Source organism: Brassica napus, chromosome C2 (genome assembly GCF_020379485.1).
Source record: "Brassica napus cultivar Da-Ae chromosome C2, Da-Ae, whole genome shotgun sequence".
Classification (NCBI taxonomy): Eukaryota; Viridiplantae; Streptophyta; class Magnoliopsida; order Brassicales; family Brassicaceae; genus Brassica; species Brassica napus.
In genome coordinates, this window is record NC_063445.1 from 6,715,233 (window position 1) to 6,740,676 (window position 25,444).

The window sequence follows — 25,444 nt, forward strand, 5'->3', positions numbered from 1 at the left end:
TGCTCTTCCCCAATATCAAAGCTAATAGCTCCTGGTCGCGTCAAACTCGTGAGGTTCCAATTTGGGAGAAGCATTTCAACCTCCTTTGTAGACTGTAGGTAAGAGTAGACACAAGTTCCCTCGAATCTTCCACTGAAGTACTGAGCTTTCTTCAAGTAGCTTCCATCCATGAAAGCGGGACCAATTGGATCATCTTCTAAGGATATATCCGGGATTAAGCAATGGAGTTATCAAGCCACCAATTCCAATATGAGGTTCCGAGTCACTTGTTGTCCAAGCCCACTCTTTGTAGTGGATGAGGCGTTTCACAAAGAATCCCACCATTCCAAAATTCTTGTAGAAATCAGTGCTGACAAGAGGCAACTGAGATGAGTGAGCATAATGTTGGACGGTTTGGTGAAGAAGTTGTAGTTCCTCATCATTAATAGTGCCTGCTTCTTTCCTTGGGAAAATGGTGTGGACAATCAACCAGTGGAGATAGCGCACGGAAGGATGGCGAATGGAAGCGTTCTTGTCGCGGCTGGCTTTGCGACTCTTCCCCGCCAACACCTTCCAAACCATTTTGGCAATATTCTCCTCCCTAGTTGCATCATAAGGTATGGGGATGGATGATTCCTCCAAATCTTTAAGACCAAGTGCTTGTCCAATCTCCTTGAAGGTCATGTAGTAAACCTTCCCTCAGATCTTGAATTTGATCTTTCTCCATCCTTTCCGCACATGTTTGGTGGTGTGAAAGGTGGCCTCCAACGATGCCAAGAACTGACATGACTCGTCTTCATAGGTAGGGCAGGCCATAGTGAAGAAGCTCTGCATGTTCATGTGCTCCAAAATTTGCTTAATGTCGTCACCTATCTCCAACTCTTCCATAATTTTGATATCCGCAAATCGAGTTGGAGGCCACAACACACCATTCTTCAAATGCCCATATAGCTCATCTTCAGTTGGTGTCTTGGTTCTATCCCTCTCAGTATCAACCTTCTTCCCTTTAGACACTTTGGCTTTCTTGAGGGGAGCTTGGTCTCCTTCAGTGATGTCTTCATTTTCCTCCTCTTGAGGAAGAGCTATCCCCTTGTCCTTTGGCTCCTTAGACCTCTTGGAAGGGGCTGATCGTCTATCACTAGCATCTACTCCCTAGGCAGTTACAACCCGCTTGCCATCTCTCTTCTTTGCTGCCAAGGCTTGTTGCCTAGAAGTTCCTCCTGTTGTAGATTCGGAGGTTAAAGGCTTCCCATGTCTAGCAGTCTCTTGCTTGGCAAGTTCTTGTTTCTCGGTCTCTATCTTGTGTTGATCCTTTCTCCCCATTTGTACCTTACTTTGGATGAAAGGAAATGACAATTTGAATCAAGAAAATAGACTACAGGGACGAAAGCTTGGATTTAGGAAGAAGAATGGAGTGATTTGGTGGAGAATTGAGTGAGATATGGGGTGATAAGGTGTGTGAGGTTTTGATGTTTTGTGAAAGAGAGATAGAGGAAAAGGGGGAGAGAGAGACGCGGGGTAAGTTTTTAGGGTTGAATCGGGTTGGGATCCCGGGTTTAGGGTGAGAAACCATACCTGAGTGGGTTTGATCCGAGCGGATGCGGGTAGGAAGAAACGGCTACACTCCGCGTCGTCGTCCCCGCGTCAGGCCAACGACGAACTCTCAATTCACACGAGCGGGTAAGGCATCCCGCGTCGAGCCTACGATGAAGCGACGCGGGTAAGACAACCCGCGTGGGTCATCCCGCATCGGATTGCTGTCTCCGACCAAATTCGTACGAGCGGATAAAGGACCCCGCGCCACCTATCCCGCGTTTTTTTTTTTTTTTTTTTTTTTAAGTGAAGTATGTACAAAGATAGACATGAGACTTCCTCCCAAGTGAGCTTTTTTTATGTCTCTAGGTTGACTTTGCTTCCCTTTGGCTAGGTGGTAACGGGGTCGGAGAGTGAAACCGAGATTTCTTTCTTCTCCATTGTGTTTTCCATATAGAGGTTAACTCTTTGTCCATTGACTGTGAAGTCTCCACCATACCTGTCCCATAACCCAACTGCCCCATATGGCCTAACTTCCTTGATCTTGAAAGGACCGGACCATCTTGACTTGAGCTTCCCGTGAAACAACTTCAGTCTAGAGTTGTAGAGAAGCACTTGATCTCCAGCACTGAATTCTCTCTTCAAGATCCTCTTGTCATGAAAAGCTTTGATTTTCTCCTTGTAAATCCTTGAGTTCTCAAAAGCATCCAATCTAATCTCATCAAGCTCATTGAGTTGGAGAAGTCTTTTCTCCTTGGCACTCTTGATGTCAAAATTCAGCAACTTAATAGCCCACAATGCCTTGTACTCAAGCTCAACTGGTAGATGACAAGCCTTTCCATACACAAGGTTGAAAAGTGTGGTTCCCAAAAGAGTCTTATAAGCTGTCCTATAAGCCCAAAGTGCATCATCTAGCTTGATAGACCAATCCTTTCTTGTAGTTCCTACCGTTTTTTCCAAAATAGACTTGATTTCTCTGTTGGAGATCTCAATTTGACCACTTGTTTGAGGATGGTAAGGGGTTGCAACCTTATGCTTCACACCATTCTTCTTGAGAAGATTCTCAAACAGCTTGTTGATGAAATGAGATCCTCCATCACTGATCACAACTCTTAGAACTCCAAATCTTGGAAAGATGGTGCTCTTGAACATCTTGATCACCACTCTAGAATCATTGGTGGGACTTGCTACAGCTTCCACCCACTTGGAGACATAGTCTACAGCTACGAGGATGTATTTATTGGCAAAAGATGATGGGAATGGTCCCATGAAATCAATACCCCACACATCAAACACCTCCACCTCTACAATTGGGTTTTGAGGCATCTCATTCCTTTTGGTGATGTTCCCTCTCCTTTGGCATGAATCACACTTAGAGACAAAGTCTTGAGTGTCCTTGAACATATGAGGCCACCAAAACCCAGCTTGAAGCACCTTTGAAACAGTCTTGAAAATGGCGAAATGACCTCCATAGGATGACCCATGACAATGTGTAAGGATCCCATCAACTTCTTCTTCAGCTACTACTCTTATATAGAGTTGATTTCTACAGAGTATGTAGAGGTAAGACTCATCTCAATAGTATCTTTTCACATATTTGTAGAACTTCTTCTTGGCATATCCTTCAAGACCCATTGGCTCTCTTCCACAAGCTAAGTAGTTCACCAAATCAGCATACCAAGAACCTTTCTCTTCATTTGCCTTTACCTCTTCAAGCTTCTTTCCAGTGTCACAAATTACTACCACTGCTCTAATTGCCATGATTTGTTCTTCTGGAAGCCCTTCATCAATGGTTATCCCACACTCAATCTTCAGTCTAGACAAGTGATCAGCTACACCATTCTCAACTCCTGGCTTGTCTTTGATCTCAAGGTCAAACTTTTGTAGCAGCAAGATCCACCTCAACAGCCTTGGCTTAGCATCCTTCTTGGCCATGAGGTGTTTTAATGCAGCATGATCAGTGTAGACTATGACTTTTGACCCAACCAAATAGCTTCTGAACTTCTCAAAGGCATAGACAATGGCTAGCAGCTCCTTCTCAATTGTAGCATACTTCATTTAGGCTTCATTAAGAGTTTTACTCGCATAGTAGATCACATGAGTCTTCTTGTCCTTCTTTTGGCCAAGAACATCTCCCACAACATAGTCACTAGCATCACACATGATCTCAAAGGGGAGATCCCAATCTGGTGGCTGCACAATGGGGGCACTAACCAGCTTGTCCTTCAACTTCTTGAATGCTTCTAGACAATCCCAATTAAAGTTGAATGCAACTTCCTTTCATAGAAGCTTAGTCATTGGCCTAGCTATCATGGAGAATTCTTTGATGAATCTTCTATAGAACCCAACATGACCAAGGAAGCTTCTAATGTCCTTCACTGTCTTTGGTGGAGCTAACCCAACCATCACTTCAATCTTAGCCTTGTCCACCTCAATCCCATTCTTTGAAATCTTGTGTCCAAGCACAATCCCTTCTTTAACCATGAAGTGACACTTTTCCCTGTTCAGCACAAGGTTGGTATTTTCACATCGTTTTAGGACCCTGCTAAGATTGGACAAACAAGCAGAAAACGAAGATCCGTAGACAGAGAAGTCATCCATGAACACCTCCACAACATCTTCTATAAGATCAGAGAAAATAGACATCATGCACCTTTGGAAGGTGGCTGGAGCATTACATAGCCCAAATGGCATCCTTCGATAAGCAAAGGTACCATAAGGGCATGTGAATGTTGTTTTCTCTTGATCGGATGTATGGGCATTTGGAAGAACCCTGAATACCCATCAAGAAAACAATAATAGAGATGATTTGCAAGTCTCTCAAGCATTTGATCAATGAATGGCAATGGAAAATGATCCTTTAGAGATGCTGAGTTTAAGTTTCTATAATCTATGCACATCCTATGTCATGTTATTGTTCTTGTTGGAATTAGTTCATTCTTATCATTTTTAACCACAGTTATTCCACCCTTCTTTGGAACAACATGCACAGGAGACACCCATTTGCTATCCGAAATATGATAGATTACTCCTGCATCTAGGAGTTTTAGAATCTCCTTCTTAACAACATCTTTCAATTTGGGGTTCAACCTTCTTTGATGTTCTATAGAAGTCATAGATTCATCCTCTAGATGTATTCTATGCATGCATAAAGAAGGTGACAACCCTTTAATATCATCTAGTGAGTAGCCTATTGCATTTCTATACTTTTTAAGTTCATTCAAAAGTTTAGACAATTCATTTTCATTCAGTTCACTACTCACTATGACAGGGTAAGTCTCATTAGGGCCAAGAAAAGCATACCTTACATCTTGGGGAAGAGGTTTAAGCTCCACTTTAGGCGCCTTGAGTTCACTCCAGTCCTCTTGGTGACTGTCTTCGTGTTGAGTAGCTGAGGCAGCATGTTGAATCTCATGTGTAAGCTCCTCATTCTGATCCTCACCACCAATCCCCTTGTGAGAATCCAACACCTTCACATAGGCATCACTTTCCTTGTTCTCAATCACTTGGACCTCTCTTTCAATTGTTAAAGCATGATGTAGAGGGTCTTCAAGTGCCAACTCCTCTAGAAGCTCATCAGCTAGAGCATCCATTTCATCTATGTAGAAAACTTGGTTTTGGATGGCTGGCCTCTTCATCACTTCATTGATGTCAAAGTGGAGGATGTTCCCTTTTCCAAGATGAAGATCAATCTTTCCTTGTCTAACATTCACAATAGCTCCTGCTGTGGCTAAGAATGGTCTTCCAAGGATCAAAGGGTCTTGGGCTTCCTCCCTCATCTCCAACACAACAAAATCAGTAGAGATCTCAAAGTTACCAACCATCAAGGGAAGGTCTTCTAAGATACCAACAGAAATCTTCACTGATCTATCAGCCAACACCAAAGAGAGTTTACACTTCTTGTATTGAGTAAATCCAAGCTTCTTTGCAATAGACAAAGGCATCAAACTGACACTAGCTCCAAGATCGCACATACACCGCTCAAACACCATGGGTCCTAGAGCACAAGGTAAGGTGAAACATCCTAGATCCACTAGCTTCCTTGGAACATCTAACCTCTGGATAATGACGCTGCACTCGTGGGTAAGGATCATCATGCCCTCCATCTCTTTTTTCTTTGCAGCTACAACATCTTTCAAGAATTTGTTGTACTGAGGGACCAACATGAAAGCATCAATGATGAGCATTGTGACCTGAACTTCACTCATTTGTTTCTCAAAGAGTGCCTTGTACTTCTCCAATAGTTATCTTTTGAATCTTCCAGGGAATGACAGCTTTGGCTCATAGGGAGGAGGAACAAAAGAGGATTCCTTCGTTGGAGTACATGTTTCACTATGTTTCACTGTTCTCTTCTCCTCTCCAACCTTCCTTTTACCCTTAGCTTCAACAATCTTTTCCAGAATCTCTTCATCAACCTTCTCATCTACAATCACCACTTCATCATCAATGTTGATGGCCACCTCCCCACCTTGTTTTTCACCATCCTTGGTGAGAACTCTTGGAGGCAACTCTCTACCACTCCGTAGGGTGATTGCTTTCATTGTTTCCTTGGGATTTTGCTCTGGTTTTCCAGGTAATGACCCTTGTTGTCGAGTTGGCTGAGAGTTCATAGAAGCAAACTGGTTCTCCAAATTACGGATCTTGTTGTTGAGCTCATTGTAGCTTCCATCAATCTTGGAGTGAATGTTCTTGTACTCATAGCCCATTGTTTTCTCATTCTTTGCCTGAAAATCTAAGAGTTTCTTGAACATTGCATCTACACTTGTATATGAAGCTGGAGCTTGTGAAGAACTTCCTTGAGCTTGAGTAGACTGATTGTTGTGATTGTTGAAACCAGGAGGGATGTTTTGCCTCGGCTGATAACTCCCTTGCTGAGTGTTCTGCTTTGGTTGGTATCCTCCTTGTTGGTTGTTGGAGTAAGACCTTTGCTGGTAGTTGTTGTACTGAAAGTTCGGTTCCTTCATGTACTAAGTACCATTGTTGTTGATGAAGCATAGCTCTTCTTGGCCTTCCAAACCATCGACCTCATTGACCTTAGGAGGAACCTCTTGACTAGGTCCACCCACAAAGTTCATCTGTTCCTGTCTAGCTTGGTTGGAAAGAAGCAAATCCATCTTCTCTTGCAAGGACTTGATCTCTTTCTTTGTCTGCTGATCATCCTTCTGTTGACCCTATCATGTTCCTCACTGTAGACCGAGTCACTCTTGGCCATGTTCTCTACTAGCTCTTCTGCCTCTTCCTCTGTTCTTCCCAAGAAGAAACCATTGCTGGCAATATCAAGCTTGTTTCTGCACTGTGGTAGAGCTCCTCTATAGAAGGTGCTAAGCAAACTCTCCTTGCTGAAATTATGATGAGGGCATTGAGAACAGTAGCCCTTGAACCTCTCCCATGCTTCACTGAAGCTCTTTAGACCTTTCTGTTGAAACCCAGAGATTTCATTCCTGATCTTAGATGTTCTTGAAGTAGAGAAGAACTTGTCTAGGAAAGCTCTCTTACACTCTTCCCAAGTAGTGACAGTGTCACTTGGGAGAGTCTTCTCCCACTGGTGTGCCTTGTCTCCCAAAGAGAAAGGGAACAACTTTAACTTGAAAGCATCTTCAGAAACACCATTTGTCTTGGACAAGCCACAATATTTATCAAACTTGTACAAGTGATCAAAAGGGTCTTCAGCAGCAAGGCCATGATACTTGTTGTTCTCTATGGTGTTGAGCAGCCCTGACTTGATCTCAAAGTTGTTGTTCTCCACTGGTGGTGCTCTGATTCCCAACCTATGACCATTAATGTGAGGTTGATCATAGGCTCCAATGGAACGAGCTTGGCGTGGTGGATGTTGTGGCTGGCGCTGTGGTCGAAGGTGATCAGCTCTTGGATCAATGGCCCCTAGGGCATCACCATCTTGAGGCAGATTCTCCATATCAAATCCTAACCTTTGCAAGTGAGCCTGTTGCTCTACTTCTCTTCTCTGTCTTGCAATCTCCCTCTCAAGTGCTCTAATGTCTTCCACTCTTGGAACTAGGTTTGTTGTACCTCTGCTTCTTGTGATCATACACCTGAAATGCAAAGGGAGAAAAAGAACGAGAAGCAATAACACAATTAAACAAAAATTTACTTAGTCTCAAGCAAGTGACTAAATCCTAATGTCACAATCAACTTAGAATTCGGCAACGGCGCCAATTTGATGTTAGGAGTTTTCAAGGCTCCTAATCAAATGTTGTAATATAAAAGATTGTCGAACCAATCCTAAGTGATTCTAAAGCAAAGAGAATGCATGACCATGCTTAATCTAAGTGCTATCAATTGGTGAGATGATTTTGAACTAGAATACTACTAAAATGCAATAAAAAACAAAGTTTTCCTTTCTTATGAGATGGGAGAACTCATGGGCTAAGGGAATTGACCTTGAGTGATCAAGTTTCAATCTAAAGGTGGTATCTTTCAATCAATCTATTAACCTTAGACCTAGACACAATCCTAAACAAACTCTATCTCTAGATGAATGCTCATTCACTAAGATAACTCAAGCATCAAATCTCTTTGGTTGAATATTATCTAAGCAATCATTAATTTCAAGTCCATTAGCCATCTTAACACCTTTAACATCAAATCTCTTTGGTAAAGAGTGTTAAAAGCATAGTAGAGTTGGTTCAGGCATTTCATCGAACACCTATCGGGTGTGAAATGCCTAAGGCTCAACTTTAGAGAGGCCAACTCTAAAACTGCATTAAGAGCACCTTACTAGCAAGGAACAAGATGAATCTGTGCTACAACACCTTAGATCTAGCCTAATCACCCTTAGTCTCCCTAACCCATGAATCCAAATATGACTACTCACTAATCTTCATGATAAACCCAAGAATCAATGATGATTTGGTGTTAATCATAATTAGTGATCAAATCAACAAAGCAATCACAAAGGATAATGATCAAGATTAGATCTTTTATTTTTACCTAAAGGTTCCTTTTTGATTAGATAGAAAACAAGATAAGTCCCAACTTTGGGATTACAAGAGTATTTATATGTCTTTGGTAAACCTAATGGTTTCCATTCAAAAGTCTAAAAAGTCCTTTAAAACATTAAAATTCGACTAAAGATAAGTTTCGACTCGGGTAGAGACAATCGGATCCAACCCGCGTCACACTCCCCGCGTCGGACCGTCGCTACGCCTGCAGTTCGTGCGAGCGGGTAAAGGACTCCGCGTCGCTCATCCCGCGTGACTTCGTCGACGACTTCACTTCGACAACGCGGGTAAGGGAACTCGCGTGCCTCAACCCGCGTCAAGACGTCACTACGCGCAGTTCGTCCGAGCGGGTAAAGGACTCCGCGTCGCTCATCCCGCGTGACTTCGTCGACGACTTCACCTCGACAACGCGGGTAAGGGAACCGGCGTGCCTCAACCCGCGTCAAGACGTCGAGCGGCTTCATTCTCGTATGCGCGGGTGCGACTCTCCGCGTGATCCAACCCGCGTCGGAGCTCTCCGATGCTTCATGTCAAGCGGGTTAGTGAACCCGCGTGGTACAACCCGCGTTGTAATCATATCAACTCGACCAAACTTCATTCTTCATCTCTTTTTTGAACCACAATGCTTCTAAACACCTCCAATCACTCTATGAGATACTCAATTACCTGATTAAGACATATGAATGCAATATGGATCCTAAAGATGCTAAATTCCTAATCTATATGATCAATATGTGCAAATTGGAGACTTAAAATGATGCAAATATGCAAGATATCACTGGTCGAACCCAAGTTTGGTTTAGGCGAGAAAATAAATGAATTTTTTTGGCATTTTTGGTATTTTTGGTCCGATTTTCACCTAGAATTCGGACAAATTTTGACTTATATCCCTTGTCAGATAAATGTTTGTCTTTCAGCGGATGTTGTTGGTCCTTTCAAACTCCTGAGGGCCTAATTTTGGGTAATGACTCTTGTCTGCAACTCAATGTCAGCTCACCGCTTCAAGCAGAAGCATTGGTAGTTCGCGCAGATCTCCTCAGTGCCAAAGCCCTTGGTTTATCTAGTATCTGTCTCAAATCAAATTGTTAAGTGATACTCTCAGCAATCAAATCAAGGTCCTCTTTGTATGAGCTAAGAGAATCATCCAGGACATCGAAAATCTATCTTCATCCTTTATCGATTTCTCTTTTTCTTTTATCTCACGAAACTCTAACACTTTAGGGGATTCTGTCCCTATGGGCACCTTGTGTAATACTCTCTCCTCGTGAACTAGTTTATTTAATATATGAGGTGTTCAAAAAACAATCTATTGTTTTTCAACCATTGTTTGGATACACTTTCTTTTTCATCATACTTTTAGGTTTTGTAGTTTATGGGAAGATATATTAATGGGCAAATCTCCAAAATAGCACCTTTCTAAGTTTATATCACAAAAATAGCACTTAAAAACTAAAATGACTAAAATAGCATTTTATCTTTTGAAAATTTTTATTTTTTTATTTTTCAAAATTTGAAATCTTATCCCCAAAACCTCATTTCTCAACTCTAAACCCTAAACCCTAAACCCTAAACCTTAAACCCTAAATCCTAAACCCTAAACTCTAAACCCTAAATCCTAAACCCTAAACTCTAAACCCAAAACCCTAAACCCTAAATCCTAAACCCCACCCTTTAACTCTAAACCCTAAGTTTGTGACTTTTGATAAAACATTAAGTGATATTTTTGTGACTTTTGACCTTGAGTGCTAGTTTGGGAACAAAAACTTGATTTAGTGTTATTTTTGTCTTTTTCTCTATATTAATTCATACTCTCTACAATTTTATCTATTTATATTATTGTGCATTCATCTTATTTTTCTGTTTTTCCTGACATGTCCGAGTAGTTTATCAACTCATTGCGATTATATCTGGCGTTTGGTAGACAGGCCCGCAGGAGATTAGTCGGTTGGGTTCACACCGCCGGATAATCAAGATTAAAAAAAAAATTATTTCCAAAAGATGCGAGATGGTTGTTAACAATGAAAAGATGATTAAATTGCATTACCGTCAATTAATGCAATGCGTAATTAAGGGACACGTTAACAAAACATCACAAATATGAAATACCCTACTAGCTTATTCACATTCTCCGGTTTCACGTAGACCATATTTTATATTTAATCTATTAATTTAGAGTCCTATTTTATATCTACTTATAAATAGTCTAGGTTGGACCATTACATTTAATTAGATTTTCTATTATTTTTACTTATATTTAACTTAATTATTATTAAATATATACCCTACCCTAAAATTAAGGAACTAAATAACTAATCTATTATTTTAAATAATGATTTCAATGTATATTAACATTTATTTTAAGTAAATAATCTATTATATTTTATATATTAATATAAAAAGAATTAAATATGCCTACTAATTCATGTATACAACTGTACTTTAATTCAAATGTAAGAAAGAAATTCTTTAAAACCATCACCAAATACATAATAATATATCATATAGATAAAGTATTAAAACTAGAGATACATATACATATATATATATATATATATATGTATGATAAAATAAATAGTAATAGTAATTAATATTTAATGATATGTTGAAACATGTTATTATTGTTATTTTTATGAGTATAGTTTCACGGGTTATTTCAGCACATAAAATATTTATCAAATATAAAACTCATCGAACAAAACATAAAACATACTTTAAGTTAGGCTTGAGCATTCTGGTACCCGTAACGATACGGGTTGGGTATTTGGAATTTCAGTTCTAAGTTATATCACATCTTAAGCTTCATTCTGGTAAATTTGTAAGTACGGATCGAGTTTGGATGTAAGCTTCGGTTTTGCTTCTAAATTGTATCACATCTAAAATTTATAAAGTAACCATATATTGTTCCGATTCATGTTATATGGATTTGGTTCGGATATATCCAAAATTAAATCCAAAATTAAAAAGAAAAAAATAAGAAATAAACTTATTTATATAGGATTGGATACTTAAGGTACTTATTGAAGATTTAAATACTTATTTTTAGATATAATTTCAAAATAAATATAGAATTGAATATTTGAAGTAAATATTTATGTTTCAAATATTTATATTTCCGAGTAATTTGGACTTTCGGATCGGGTTTTTGGATTTTCGGGTTTTTTTTTTGGTTTTTCGGACTGCCTTCGGGTTTGGCTAATAACATTTCGAGTTCGGATATGTGGTGTACCACACTACAAGACTTATTCTGAAATTTCTTATATTTCAGAATGGGCACGGATCAGTTTTTTTGGTTTGAGTTCGGTATGAAATTTGGTTTACGGATTTTATGTCCATGCCTATTTTAAATGAAAAGAAAGTGCGATTATATAAAAAAAATTACCAAAAAATTATTCCGCGCTTCAGCGCGGGTGAAAATCTAGTTTCTATTAATGCATACAATGTCCACGTTTTACTTCTATCACTATCGATGTATAGATCGTATTGTGATCCGATAGTTAGATTGTCGTAGTCTATGAATGGTCTTATTTCCACAATATAGACTTTCTTAAAGTAAGAACAGTTAAAAATGCGTTATCAGCAATAACGTAAAGTAACGGTGTTTGTGTGAATTTGGTTAAGTCCTTGTTTTGGCATCGTATATAAAAACGAGCATATACATAAAAGTTGATTAATTAGTTGATTGATTCAATTTGAAATGTGGAAGTTGTTCGTCGGTGAAATACTTTTCTTTTTCTGTCTCTAACAAGTAATAACATTTTAATTTAACATTTTATCATAGTAATGCATAATTATTTTAAAAATCAAAATATATATATCAATAAAATTATTTTTACACTGTGTCGGCAGAGGTTAGTGTAGTGAAATTGTGATATTCAATTGCGTTACTATACACATGGGCAGATTTATCGAAATCTTGTACGACGTCCTTGACGGTTCTTGTCCGATAGTCTCTAGTATCAACACCATACATCAACCGTTCACACCCAAAGCATTACCACATGCGCATAAAAAGAAAAAGGTTTTTTAAAAAAAAATTGTCCATTAGAGTCTTATTAGACATCCCAAAATGAAAATAAATATTAATCTGATTCCCGTTTGAAAAATAAGTTTGATGTTGTTTGGTCAGCTGTTCACGGATTTCGTATGAATTTTTAAACATGATATCTATATGTTTGAATCTGAAAAATTTACCGACTTCTAGATTAGTAGGATTAGATTAGTAGGATTTAGACCTGAATTGGCTATTAACCAAATTAAAATAAAGCATTAGGCTGTGATTAGGATTTTTTTTTTTTGACAACAAGACATTCACAGACTCATATTGACTCTGTAAACCAGATCGGTAACTCCACGTCCATGTGAACGACGAAAGACGATTGTTTCCTAGCACTGCGTGCTAAGCTATCCGCCTGTAGGTTCTCCGTCCGAGGTACATGAACAATATCTGAGTTGGAGAAGCTTCTCCGTAAAAGCTTGATATCTTCCAGATAACTTTCAAATGCTGGTCATTCTTCTAGTTCCGAAACCATCTTCACCAATTGAGAACAATCCGTTGCAAAAGTAACCTGAAACTGTCGTAAACTATTCATACATTATATTGCCCAAATCAAAGCCTCCACCTCCGAGTGAAGAGGTGAAAGACATGCCCTTACATTCCTTGCTCCTAATAAAGCCTCAAAGCCCGATAATGTACTATACCATCCCTGTCCCGAAAAGAGTTCTTTATGTTTCCACGAACCATCTATAAAACACCATCGTCCTGGAGTTTCTAGCGTGGGTCTGGGCTGTACCTGTCGCTCCCTCTGCTGATCAGTGACTACTTGTGCTTCAGCCCAAAGTGTTGATTCCAATTATGATAATTGAAATGTTTCCCTTAGATCAATATCCAGATTACTAAACACTTTATTATTCCGGCCTTTCCAAATATACCATAATATCCATGCAAATAGGTGGTCATCCATCTTTGGATTGACTCTCCAAAAAAGATGATCCATGTTACCAAAAAAAGAACCAATAGGAAAAATATTGGGATTCGATGGTATTTTAGATAATGCTCACACTTGACGTGCTGGAGGACATTCAAAAAACACATGGTTTATTATTTCCTCCGGGTCTCCGCATCGAGCACAACATATATCCCCTTGTATTCCCCTCGCACTAAGATTCTTCATTACCACTATACAACCTGAAAGGAGTTGCCATAAAAAATGCTTCATCTTCGGCGGGCACCGCACTTCCCAACATAAAGCTTTTAGTATATCCATTGTTGGCCCATAAAAATCAGGTGGTTTTTCTTTGTCAGGATAGACCCGTTCCACTTGATACCCTGATTTAACCTAATATTTCCCATTGTTAATGGAATACCATCCATTCCTATCTTTCATCTGTTTTCTGCTCAATGGAATACTTGCAATGATTTTTACATCATGAGGATCCACCAAAGCCCTAATTGCCTCAAGGTTCCAAGTTTGGGATTCTGAGTTAATGAAGGAATCCACTGTGAGGTCCGGGTAACTGTTTTGAAGGTTTTTGTTTGCTGGTCTCGGGCGAGTAGTTGAGATCCAAGGATCATTCCATACTGAAATAGATGAACTTGTTCCCACCCTTTTAATTAGTCCTTTACAAACCAGAGATCTATCAGATATAATACTTCTCCAGCCATATGACGGAGAGTAAGATCGGATCGGTTCTAGGGAAGAAGCATTCCTATAGTACCGTCCTTTAAAGACTCTAGAAAAAAGAGTATTTGGCTTCTCAATCAGCCTCCACAATTGCTTTCCAAGCATCGCTGTGTTAAAATCCATAAGATCCTTAAAACCTACTCCACCATTGTCTTTAGTCACACATAACTTATCCCATGATTTCCAATGCATGCCTTTTGTACTCCTTCTTGGGCTCCACCAAAACTGAGCCACCGCACTTGTTAGCTTTTTTACTGTAGCTTTTGGTAATCGATAAATCGACATCACATGGTTTGGCAATGCCGTGACCATCGATTTAATAATCACCTCTTTTCCTACTTTAGTAAAGAATCTAAAAGTCCATCCATTGACCCGATTATTCAAGCGGTCTTGAACAAAACTAAATACTTGTACCTTAGAATCCTCAAGGCTTTCGGGCAACCCTAAATAATATCTCATTCCTCTTAAATTCTGAATACCCAAAATATCTCTCAATTCTTGACGACTGGATTCTTCGATCTTGTATCCAAATTGAATTGAAAATTTCTGGAAATTAATTTGTTATCCTGAAACAGCCTCGTACTCTTTTAAAATCCTGAGAGTAGTTTGACACTCTTCGTTGTTTGCCTTATAAAAGAAGAGACTATCGTCCGCAAATAACAAATGAGAAATTGCGAAATTGCTGGACAAGCCCTTGCTACCTTCATACCGGTTAATTGTTTACTGTGATTAGGAGTTTATGATGAATTATATAATATTTTATTTACAGATTTTTTTTAATTGTGTGCATAATTTAAATGTACAAGTAAATATCCATGCATTATCTATTATGTTTCTTTTTTTGTAACAGCATTAGCTATTATGTACGTTTAAGAAACAATACTTTATAAGAGAAAAATCTAGTAAACCTTCATGCATTTTGCTATTATGTACTTTCAAGCAACAATGCTAAATAAGAGAAACACCTTTATGTCTTTCAGATATGTAGTAAAGCTGGCCATTCCATCGATCTTGAAATCATTTGCATCACATCTTTCGTGAATGTTTACAAAATGTGAGTTCTGTCAATTTATTTCTTTATAAACAATATTTATTGTTGAAATTTAAATATATAATTTAACAAATGATTAAAAAATATAAATTTATAAATTACTAGTGATGAGACTCTAAGCTTGTTCGAAATTTGCTAAATCTAATGACAATATATACTTCATACAAATCCATAAATTAATTAATGTGATGGGGGCTATATAGTTGGGAGCGTTGTGATGTTTGGTATTGTGTACGCGTGTCACTCGGTTGCATATCGCGTTTAATTGAACGGTACTTATAATTTCTGATAGTTTATTCGATTTTTAAAGCCAAAACCCAAATGCAATCCAACTACTAACCAACGATCTACTTAATCATCATTTTTCCCATCTGAAGTCCCTATATAAACCCATCACTACCTAAGGCTTTTCTCACATCCAACAGCGAAACAAAATCTTCGTAAACACAACTCAACAAAATCGCCTTATCACAAAAAAGGAGAAAATCAAAACACATGACTATGGGTCTGAAGTTCTTTACATGCCTTGTTTTGACGGTGTGCATTGCCGCATCAGTAGATGCAGCACTCACATGTGGTACAGTGACAAGTAGCTTGGCTCCATGTGCCACCTACCTATCGAAAGGTGGGGCGGTGGTGCCGGGTCCATGTTGTGCGGGAGTAAAAAAATTGAATGATATGGCTCAAACCACACCGGACCGGCAACAAGCATGCAAATGCCTAAAGGCCGCTGCAAAGAGCATCAATCCAAGTCTAGCCTCCGGCCTTCCTGGAAAGTGCAGTGTTAGCATTCCCTATCCTATCTCCATGAGCACCAACTGCGACAAGTAAGCTTTTCGTTCTCTTTGGCTAAATGCAAGTTCACATTCTCTTTTGTTTTCCTATATATGTGATTACTTAATCTGAAGACCATGATTAATGAACCAAACTTAAACCCTTGGACATTGGTCGTTTGTATTGCTGCAGTGTCAAATGAAGTGGGACGCATATCATTGTGTGGATGATGAGTATGGTTTACAATAAGTAAAATAAAAGGGTCTATGTACGCTGACCTCACCATGCTCTAGGTTGTCTTGTTTGATTTCTTTTGTTGTTGAAAGTTTGTCATGTTACTTTGTAATCTTTTGGTCTAGATATTCTATCTTAATTATGTTTAAGATATGACAATAGTAACTTATGAATCATCTTTTACTGTGCACGGAGTAAAATCATCAAATGCATTCTAATTATATGCACCGAATGCATGCTAATTTTGTAACCATTGAGTCCAAATAATTAACATTGTTTTCTATATTGCAAACTCACAATTACAATTCTAAATATTACGTGTATTTTTATGTTTAAATGTAATGAAAATTACATTACACAAAAAGTGAAATGGAATTTCCCACTTCCAGTCACAAACATCAATTTTCTATCAAATAAAGATTGATCGAAACTGGTTGAACGAGAATTGAGAAACTTGACAGAACGTAAAAGAAAACCTCAAAATCCTATTGGTTAGAATGGATTAGGAATGAGATCTCGAGTATTTGGATCGGTTCCGGATAAACCAAATGTATAGTGATTTTGTATCCACAAATCGAGTATTTTGCATCGTTTTCTACCGGTTTTGGATCAGTTTATGAAATTTCAGAATCGTGAAAAACTCGAATATTATATACATATATATAAATATTTTAGCAAATGTATATAAGTGTATTTATAGATTTGATTACTCTCTAGGTCAATTTTTGACTTTTCTTTACACTTAGAGTCACTTCTTACATGTGAGACACTTTGTTGTCGGCCAACAATAAACTGTAGACAATTTTGCCTTTAATGACATTTGATACGTAGACGGACGATGCGTGGACGGGTGATGCGTGGAGGGATTAGAATAAATGTAAAGATTCCAGAAGCTTCATCAGAGCAAACTCCACAATAGCTGAGCTTAATGACACAACCCCAACAACAATGTTTGTTTGTGGACTGGGACGAGAAAATTTTGATTATGTTGTGGATATGAACGCTAACATATCCAAGAATAAAGAACAAGAGAGAGATCTTAAATTTGTGGATAGAGAATTGAAGCTTGATGTGGTGGATAGAACAGTGACTCAAACACTAAACATAAAAAAAAAAGTAACATATTGAAAGGCTACGATATAGATGTCAATGTGTCTACAATCTCAAAGATGAACAAATTAATAACTTCAAATCAATAACGGCCACATACATGTCTAGGGAAAAAAGTAAGCTGGAGTGATGAAAACAAAGCTAAACAAACCAAAAAGTTAAAACGAGTCAGCTCATCTTCCTAAACCCCCGGTCAAAACGAATCAACTCCTCTTCCCGGTGAGCCACGCCATGGATTCCGAGCTCAACATCATCGTGGATGAGCTCGGTGAAGATGTGGTGGTTCGAGCTCGTCACAGTCCTCCACCATGAGATATGTAGTATACTGAATTTTGAATTTTAATCATAATTTTACTCGTTCACAAATAGTCGTCGATGTTTACCCATCCATGCTTACTTGTCCACGCTTATTTTTTCACACTCATCCACATATGTCCTCCATGCTTATATTCTACATGTAGTTATTTACGTCTTTCAAACATCCACATTTCACTTATCCATAACACAATCATTGGATACGTGTACAAGTATAGACTTTAAAATATAACAAAAATATATATCAAAGTGGATATCAAATTATAGAGAATAAAAAATATAATTTATTATATCAACAAATTTGTTATATATATTTTTAATTTAAAATAAACAAAAACAAATTATTAAAAATAAACTAAATAATAATAAAGAAACAGACACACTCTCTTTCCTCCAACCTAATAAATAATTTTTTCTTCTCATTAAGAGTAAATCTATCAATTTTCTCTGTAGGTCCTATGAAAAAGTGTATTGCAAGTGCATTGTGGCTTTGGATGTAATTGAAAAGTGATAAAGTGTCTCTTGATGTAAGAAATTCGTATTTATATTAAGAAAATAGTTACAAATAAACTAAAATGGTCCCATGGCATCATCTGTGTCGTCTATTCACCTTCCAAACTCGAGTTCAAGTGAAAAAGGTATTTAATTCTATGTTTTTAATTTTTAAACTAGATCTCGACCCGCGCAACTGCGTAAGTTTTTGTTTTCATTTATTTTTATATAAATATTTTGTTTTTAATTCTAAATTGGTGTATATTATAATATATATGTGTCTATCAATTTTTAAAATATAATAAGTTTACGGTATATTTTTTCATTGAATAGATTGTTTTAAACTTTTATATGTATTTGTATTTTTTTCTATATGTATATTTTCTATTATTATTTCATTATTAAAATATTAACTATATATATAAAGATTAGTAAAATATTGTTTTATTGTCATATTCAAAAATTAAAAAAGTTTTTAAAAAATTAAAATTTTCGCTTCATAGATTTATATTATCGAGTAAATAATTAAGCATTTAGTTTTTGTTTAATTTTTAAAATAAACTATATAGTTTAAAATTTGTTTTCATTGGTTTAAGATAGTAAAAATTAATCATTGTTAGATAATATGATTTTTGTTATTTAAAAAAATCTTATAATTTTAAAATTTTAAATATTTAACATATGGAGGTATAGTATTACAACATTAAATTATATCTATTTAATTTATATTATCTATAAATCCAATGAATCATCTGTTGTTTAAATTCAATTATTGATAGCCCAATAAAAATTTCTTGTAGGCCCAAAATTTAAATAATAAGATTAGAGATTAAATGTAACATGACTTTCTAGGAATAGGTTATTTAGATTTATTTTTTAAAAAATCACACATGAATCAAGGTTGTGACTTATGTTTTAATATATAAGATAGGGTGGGCAAAAAAACTCGAATCCGAGGAACCAAACCAAATCTGACCCAAAAAGTAATACCAAATCCAAAATGAAATTGGTTAAATATCCAAACGGATTTAAAATTTTGATATCTAGAGAACCGAATCCGATCCAAACCGAAATATTTTGGGTACTCGAATGTATCTGAAATAGATTTATATTTAAAAAAATCAATTATTTTAGATCTAATATATACAAAATATCCTAAAAGTATAAGATATTTTGAAGTTGTCCAAAATAACTAAAAGTATATACATATACTTAAAAGTAAATGTCTAAAAAACTAAACAATACTCAAAACACCAAAATATTTTAATTATCTATTGATTCTCTATCCAATAATCAAGTCAAACTAATTTATATGTTAAGTTTAAGTATTTTGGCATATATTATTCAAATTTATATGTAATATATTATTTTATTTTTATATTTTGAGAAATTTACAGTATATGTGAATTTTTTTTTTTTAAATAATTTAAATAGGTTATCCAAATCCGAAATGGACCCGCAAAGATCTGAACTGAACCCGAATGGGACTAGAATCTTTAACCCTGAAAACTCAAACCCGAAACCCGAATAAATCCGAAATGTATCCGAATGAATACCCGAACTCCCACCCGTAATTTTAAACATGGATTTCGGTTAATCGACCAGTTTTGGTTAAGGATAAAAACCGAATTAGAAATTTCCTATGGTAATCATTTTTTGTTTTTTTTTTCCACTAAAGAGCCTCTAGAAAATGATCCAAATTTTTTTTTATTAAAAAGTAAGATTTAGAGTTAAAGAGGTAGGTTATGAAGGATAGGTTTAAAATTTTAAATTTTTTAAAATAAATAAATAATTATTAAAATTCAAAATATATATTTTTAAAAATAGTTTCAAAAATCATATTCAAATTTAAAAAATAAAAATTAAAAACATATAATTCGAAAAATTATAAAAAGAAATTCAATTTTTTATTTTTTATTTTTATTTATATATATAAGTAAGCAAGTGATAAAAAAATCGTTTGCCAATTTAATAAAACTTATTTAAGTTATTTTATTTATTAAGGGTTTTTTTGGGGGATCTATTCTCTCATGACAAAAATTTAAAAACAGCTATTTGAAAAAAATTGTCCAAACCGAATCGATTATATCCACGTCTTCATAATAATACGGTATGATGAAAACTGATTTTAGTTAGAATGGACTGTCCGTAGCTGATCCTAGCTTCGTTCTATACGTTGTCATAGTAGAAACATCGGTTCCCCGACAAACCCCAAGTTCCATCTTCAGAACCAGAACCTTCTGTGTTACAAAAAAAAAAAAAAAAGAACCAGAACCTTCTTGTAACCGATTATAAAATCTCAATTTCGATCCCCAGCTTCTCTCTCTAGAGCTTCCCCCACACCTCGATCCTCTCTATCATCAGCCAATGGCATCGCAAGCTAGCCTTCTCCTCCAGAAACAACTCAAAGGCACGCCGCAAAAGTTCAATATGGTATCATCAATCTTCTCTTCTTGATTGCTTATCTTCTCATTTTGATCTATTGATTCAGATCTCTGTAAGCACCCTGTTGATGGATTCTCCGCCGGACTCGTGGACGAGAAGAATATATTCGAGTGGAGCGTTACCATTATCGGACCTCCAGATACTCTCTAGTACGCTCCAGATACTCTCTGTCTCCTTAGTTTAGGTTTTGTTTGAAATGGTATTGCTTTCAGTTGATTACATCGGAACAGAGAGAGAGAGAGAGAGAGTGAAGATTGCTCTGTCCTTTTGTCTCAATGCTCTTATGTTTTTTTTTTTTTAATAAAGTTGGTGACGTTGCAGTGAAGGAGGATTCTTTAACGCTATCATGACCTTCCCGCAGAATTATCCTAATAGCCCACCATCAGTGAGGTTTATTTCAGACATGTGGCATCCTAATGGTTATTTTCTCTCTTGCTCTGTTGTTTGATTGGAACAGAGGAATATCAATCAAAGACATGTTCTATGTTCTTATGGCATGCAGTTTATTCTGATGGTCGTGTTTGCATATCGATTCTTCACCCTCCCGGTGATGATCCAAGCGGTTATGAGCTCGCCAGCGAGCGTTGGACCCCTGTTCATACTGTATGTTCTAGATGAATTTTGTTTTTGTTAGTCTTTTGTCTGCGTAGTAGACTCTAAGCCCTTATTACACCATACATCAGTTACTCCGGTGAGATCTTTTAACTGATTTGTTTCAGGTTGAAAGTATTATGTTGAGTATTATATCTATGCTCTCTGGTCCCAACGATGAGTCTCCAGCAAACGTTGAAGCTGCTGTGAGTGTTTCAACCCTCATCAGATTCGTTTGCAAATGAAGAGCAGGTCTTGGTCATGAGTGTTTTTGTGTGTTTGTAGAAAGAGTGGCGAGAGAAGAGAGACGAGTTCAAGAGGAAAGTGAGCCGCTGTGTCAGAAAGTCTCAAGAAATGTTGTGATCAACTTCAGACTTCACACCTTTGAGATCTCTCTGGAGTTTCATCCCTATCTGAAACTTTTCAAAATTGTCCAGACACAACTTGTTATAACCCGGTCTACATCGTTTTGTTGCGTTCGAGAACCAGAGCGTTCTGGAAAGTGTTGTTCTTGAGAAACTGGCAATCATAATGATAAATTTTAGTACTCTTTAAGAATGCTTTAGTATGAGGAATGATTTGCTCTCTTATTTTGCCCTGTTGGCAGTTCACAGTTTGTTTTTGTTGAAGTACGTTCCGTTTATCTGCTTTAGACGGTTTTTGTAGCGTCTTTTGTCTTCACACGCCTTGCCGGTTTATCAAATAAAACCGGCGTGCAGTTACGAGCCGCTACGAGACAATAGTTTTTTTTTTTTTTCAGACAATAGTTTCCACATTGATAAGAAAGACTATTAATCAAAAAAGTTCAGTCAATATAGCCAAAGTTGTAGATAATTAACCGATTTGTTGTGGTTTATAAAACTGAAACCACGTGCTGTTGTGTTGATAAAACGTAAGTCAGACTCTAGTTTGGTTGGTGTTACACTAAAAGTAATTCTTACTCAATTGGACAACGAGTTTGTTGAAGATATATATCTATATATGATATGATGCCTTCTACTTTTTATTAATTGTATTACAATTTCCATTTATTAGATAGTTAGAATGTTTTCCCCCCAAAATATCTACTCACGTAAATCATATATCATTACTGATAGTACAATACATTCAAAAAAAAAAGTCCTTATTAAGTTATTAAGTACATGCAACCCCATAACTTAAACACCAAGATTTTTATTGTAAAAATAATCATAAATGACATACACGATATGTTCTCATTTGGTGAATTTGCGGATGAATTGGGCCAATACCATTAATGTCTTTGATTAAGCTATATTTTCTTTTCAATATACTGATATTTCCATTAATTTATGGTGGTTTTAATTTTGGAAAGTCTAAATATTTTCTTTCCAAATACACTATTTTCGTTCGAATCATCATAAATGGACTGCGCTATTCATGTCTTGATTAAGCAATATATTTTAATATGAATACACTGATATTTCCTTTACTTTAGTGTTATTTTGATTATATGGAAAGTCTATTGTTTTCTTTCCAAATTTAGATAAATATATCCACCGTTTATTTGGTGGTTGTATGTGTTCTGTGTCGAATTATGATTATTGATTTATAAGAGTAACCATCGCTTTTATATGTTTTTTTGCCAAATGTCATACGGTTATTATTGTTTCGTATACTTTATTTTTGTCACTATACCTTCTTACTTTGCTAACATCTACTAATCGAGAGTTATCTATTCTATATTTTTTTTTTATCAAGAAAAGGTTATTCTATTACTGAGGTGGCCTGAGTAGCCAGACCGGAATAGAATAACCAACAAAAAATAAATTTCTATGGAAAGACTTCGACGTCTTAGCTAAAAAGTCCGAAATATGGTTTTGCGCTCGAGGGATGTGAGTGATCTTGAAGTCTAGAAAGCATATCATCAGAGTCTTTATCCTTTCCAATTCTGTCGCAAAACTTGGCCAGACATGAGGCTCCTTAATCATAGCGATCAAATCTTTGTAGTATGTTCCAAAACTCTGACATGTTGAATGCGTAAGCATATTTTCCATCGCCCATCTTAGCGCTTCCACTTCTGAATGCAATGCAACTCTCGTCTCGGGTAATTCCGGGTGCCCGTAAGTTGAACCTTCTCCAAACTATCCATTCATACCCATCCACAATTTATCTATTCTATTAAAAGAGGAATATGCCCCATTCATATATGTTTAGTCCAACTAAACTTATTTTTTAAAAAACTGCATTATTCTACAAAATACAAAAGTAATACGAAACCTTATATATCATAACCTCTCTTTTTTTGAGCCAATCAAAACCACTTCTTTTATTCCTATATTGTAGGGATCTACTACTCTTGTCTTAACTAATTAAAATCCATGTTTATATAATATATTTGAGCATGTAACAAACATGTTCGTCTATAATCCCGGTAACATATTTCGCCAAAAAAATATGTTAAATATGTTAATATACTTTATACAGAATATGACCATATATGACATGTTCCATATAATTCATTCATATGTGCGATTGGAAAATCCCAATGTTATTCAGTTTTTAATGGGTTGTAATGAACGGCTTATATATTGTCAAATATGTTTGATATATATATTTAAAACTAGGGGTATCCGCGCTTCGCGCGGAATATTATTTTATTGTTGTTAAGTATGATGTTTTTGAATGATGTAATCATATGGTCATTATTTATTTGTGAAGAGCATGATTTAGTATTTTATTGTGTGATGTAGTATTAGGTTATAGGTTAATATATTATGTGTTTGTCTTTTCAATAACGTGTTGTTGTGTGTATAGTAGTATGTTAGTGGTGAAATGAGCTTCTGATGTAAAGCATCTTGAATTTCAATAAATTTTCATTTAAGAATTTATTGATTCTAACATTAACGGTTTAAGAGTCAACATTGTATTTAATATTTTCACATTTTTGAACACTATTTCTTTTGTTAACAACGTCGAACATTATTCTCCTAAGATGTTTTTTCCTTCTCCGCATATTTTGACTTGAGCCATCACCATCTATGTATTTCATTTACATTTACAGTGTGCGGTGTTTCTTACCATCACTGGAAAAAGACTCACCTTCGTTTCTCTTGTTTTTCCTCGTCTTTTTCTCTTGTGAGATTATCTAATATTTGTTGTAGATCAGGTTTATGAGTTCCCAGTTGTGCGGTTGTTTCTCATGATGTTGTACGCTGTTCTGGTCAATATTTGTCATCTTCTTCCTTAAATTTGGCTAATGTTAGGAACTACATCTGTTTGGGTTGGTCAGAGTTTAGTTGTCCTTAATGTTGTCTTCCTCGTAGTTGGCTTATCGTTGATAGTCACTGCTCGTCTTGGTTTTCAAGATCTAGTTTTTGCTGATTTGACTTTTACGTTCTCTTCATAGATCGAGAATAGCTCCACAGTTTATTGATTTTTTGTACTCTCCTTTTCTCTCTTTGTTCTCTCATCTCGTTACACTTTTCATCGTTGGCTGCGTCTCTGGTGGCTCTCCATTTCGCCATGTTTGCCACTCCAGATTTGGATAGTGTTTTCCTTCGTGTATGTTATGTGGGCTTGGAAGATTATTTCTTGTCTCAAACTTGAGATTTGGTTTCTTTGGGTTAGCTTCTATTCTCCCTCATTTATGTTGTTTTTCTTCTTTACCTGCTTCCCTTGGTATAGGTGTGTGGAGTTAGTCTCTTGGAGCTTTGGTCTTTTCTATTCAGAGCTTTGTGATTCTTCATTGGCAATGAGCGTCTTGTATGTGGTTGTTTGTTTGTGAGGTGCTTCTTAACTCTTAGTTGATGGTTGTGCTTTAGGTATGTGTTTTCGTGCTTCGTGGTGACTTTTATCTTCCATTGGTTATTCTCCTTCTAACCCATTTTTTTAATTTTTTGGGTTGGTGCTTGATCGCGTTCATTTGTGTTCCAAACTTTTTCTGAGTTAGTGTTACTATAGTATTTTGCTTTTTCTTTGTGATTTTGGAAATTTAGGTTTAGATTATGTATCGTACTCTAGTTTTTTTAGTTTAGTTATTTTATAATTTTTAATAGTCAAATAAATTTATAATTTGTAAATAAAATAATAGAAAATATCAAAAAAAAATAAAAGTTTATGTTATTTTTTATTTATGAATAAATAAAATATTTAAAATATATTTATATTATATTTTTTTATTCATCTTCAATTTTACTGACCAATAAGATAGATTATAAAATATAATAATGGTTAGTATGAGAAAGATTTTATGGCACAATTAGAAAGTATTAAGCCAAATTGTAAAAGTGTAAAAGAAGAAGGACCAAAAATGTAAAAAC

The 25,444-nt window shown here is 36.2% G+C and overlaps 2 protein-coding genes and 1 non-coding gene across 3 annotated transcripts; all 3 read left to right on the top strand.

Annotated features, from left to right (window-relative positions):
* Nucleotides 1–6,854: 6,854 nt before the first annotated feature.
* Nucleotides 6,855–6,961, top strand: LOC125582557. The gene has a single exon (XR_007320014.1). It is a non-coding gene; the product is annotated as a small nucleolar RNA R71 (small nucleolar RNA).
* Nucleotides 6,962–15,511: 8,550 nt separating this feature from the next.
* LOC106387148 (non-specific lipid-transfer protein 4-like) lies at nucleotides 15,512–16,389 on the top strand. The gene is made up of 2 exons (XM_013826962.3): nucleotides 15,512–16,030; nucleotides 16,170–16,389. The coding sequence occupies exons 1-2, from the start codon at nucleotides 15,699–15,701 to the stop codon at nucleotides 16,177–16,179; spliced, it is 342 nt and encodes a 113-aa protein (XP_013682416.2). The 5' UTR covers nucleotides 15,512–15,698; the 3' UTR covers nucleotides 16,180–16,389.
* Nucleotides 16,390–20,353: 3,964 nt separating this feature from the next.
* Nucleotides 20,354–21,793, top strand: LOC106387159 (ubiquitin-conjugating enzyme E2 7). Its single transcript, XM_013826973.3, has 6 exons — nucleotides 20,354–20,538; nucleotides 20,620–20,722; nucleotides 20,895–20,992; nucleotides 21,076–21,176; nucleotides 21,293–21,370; nucleotides 21,450–21,793. Exons 1-6 carry the CDS (start codon nucleotides 20,496–20,498, stop codon nucleotides 21,525–21,527), a joined length of 501 nt encoding a protein of 166 aa, XP_013682427.1. The 5' UTR covers nucleotides 20,354–20,495; the 3' UTR covers nucleotides 21,528–21,793.
* Nucleotides 21,794–25,444: the final 3,651 nt, after the last annotated feature.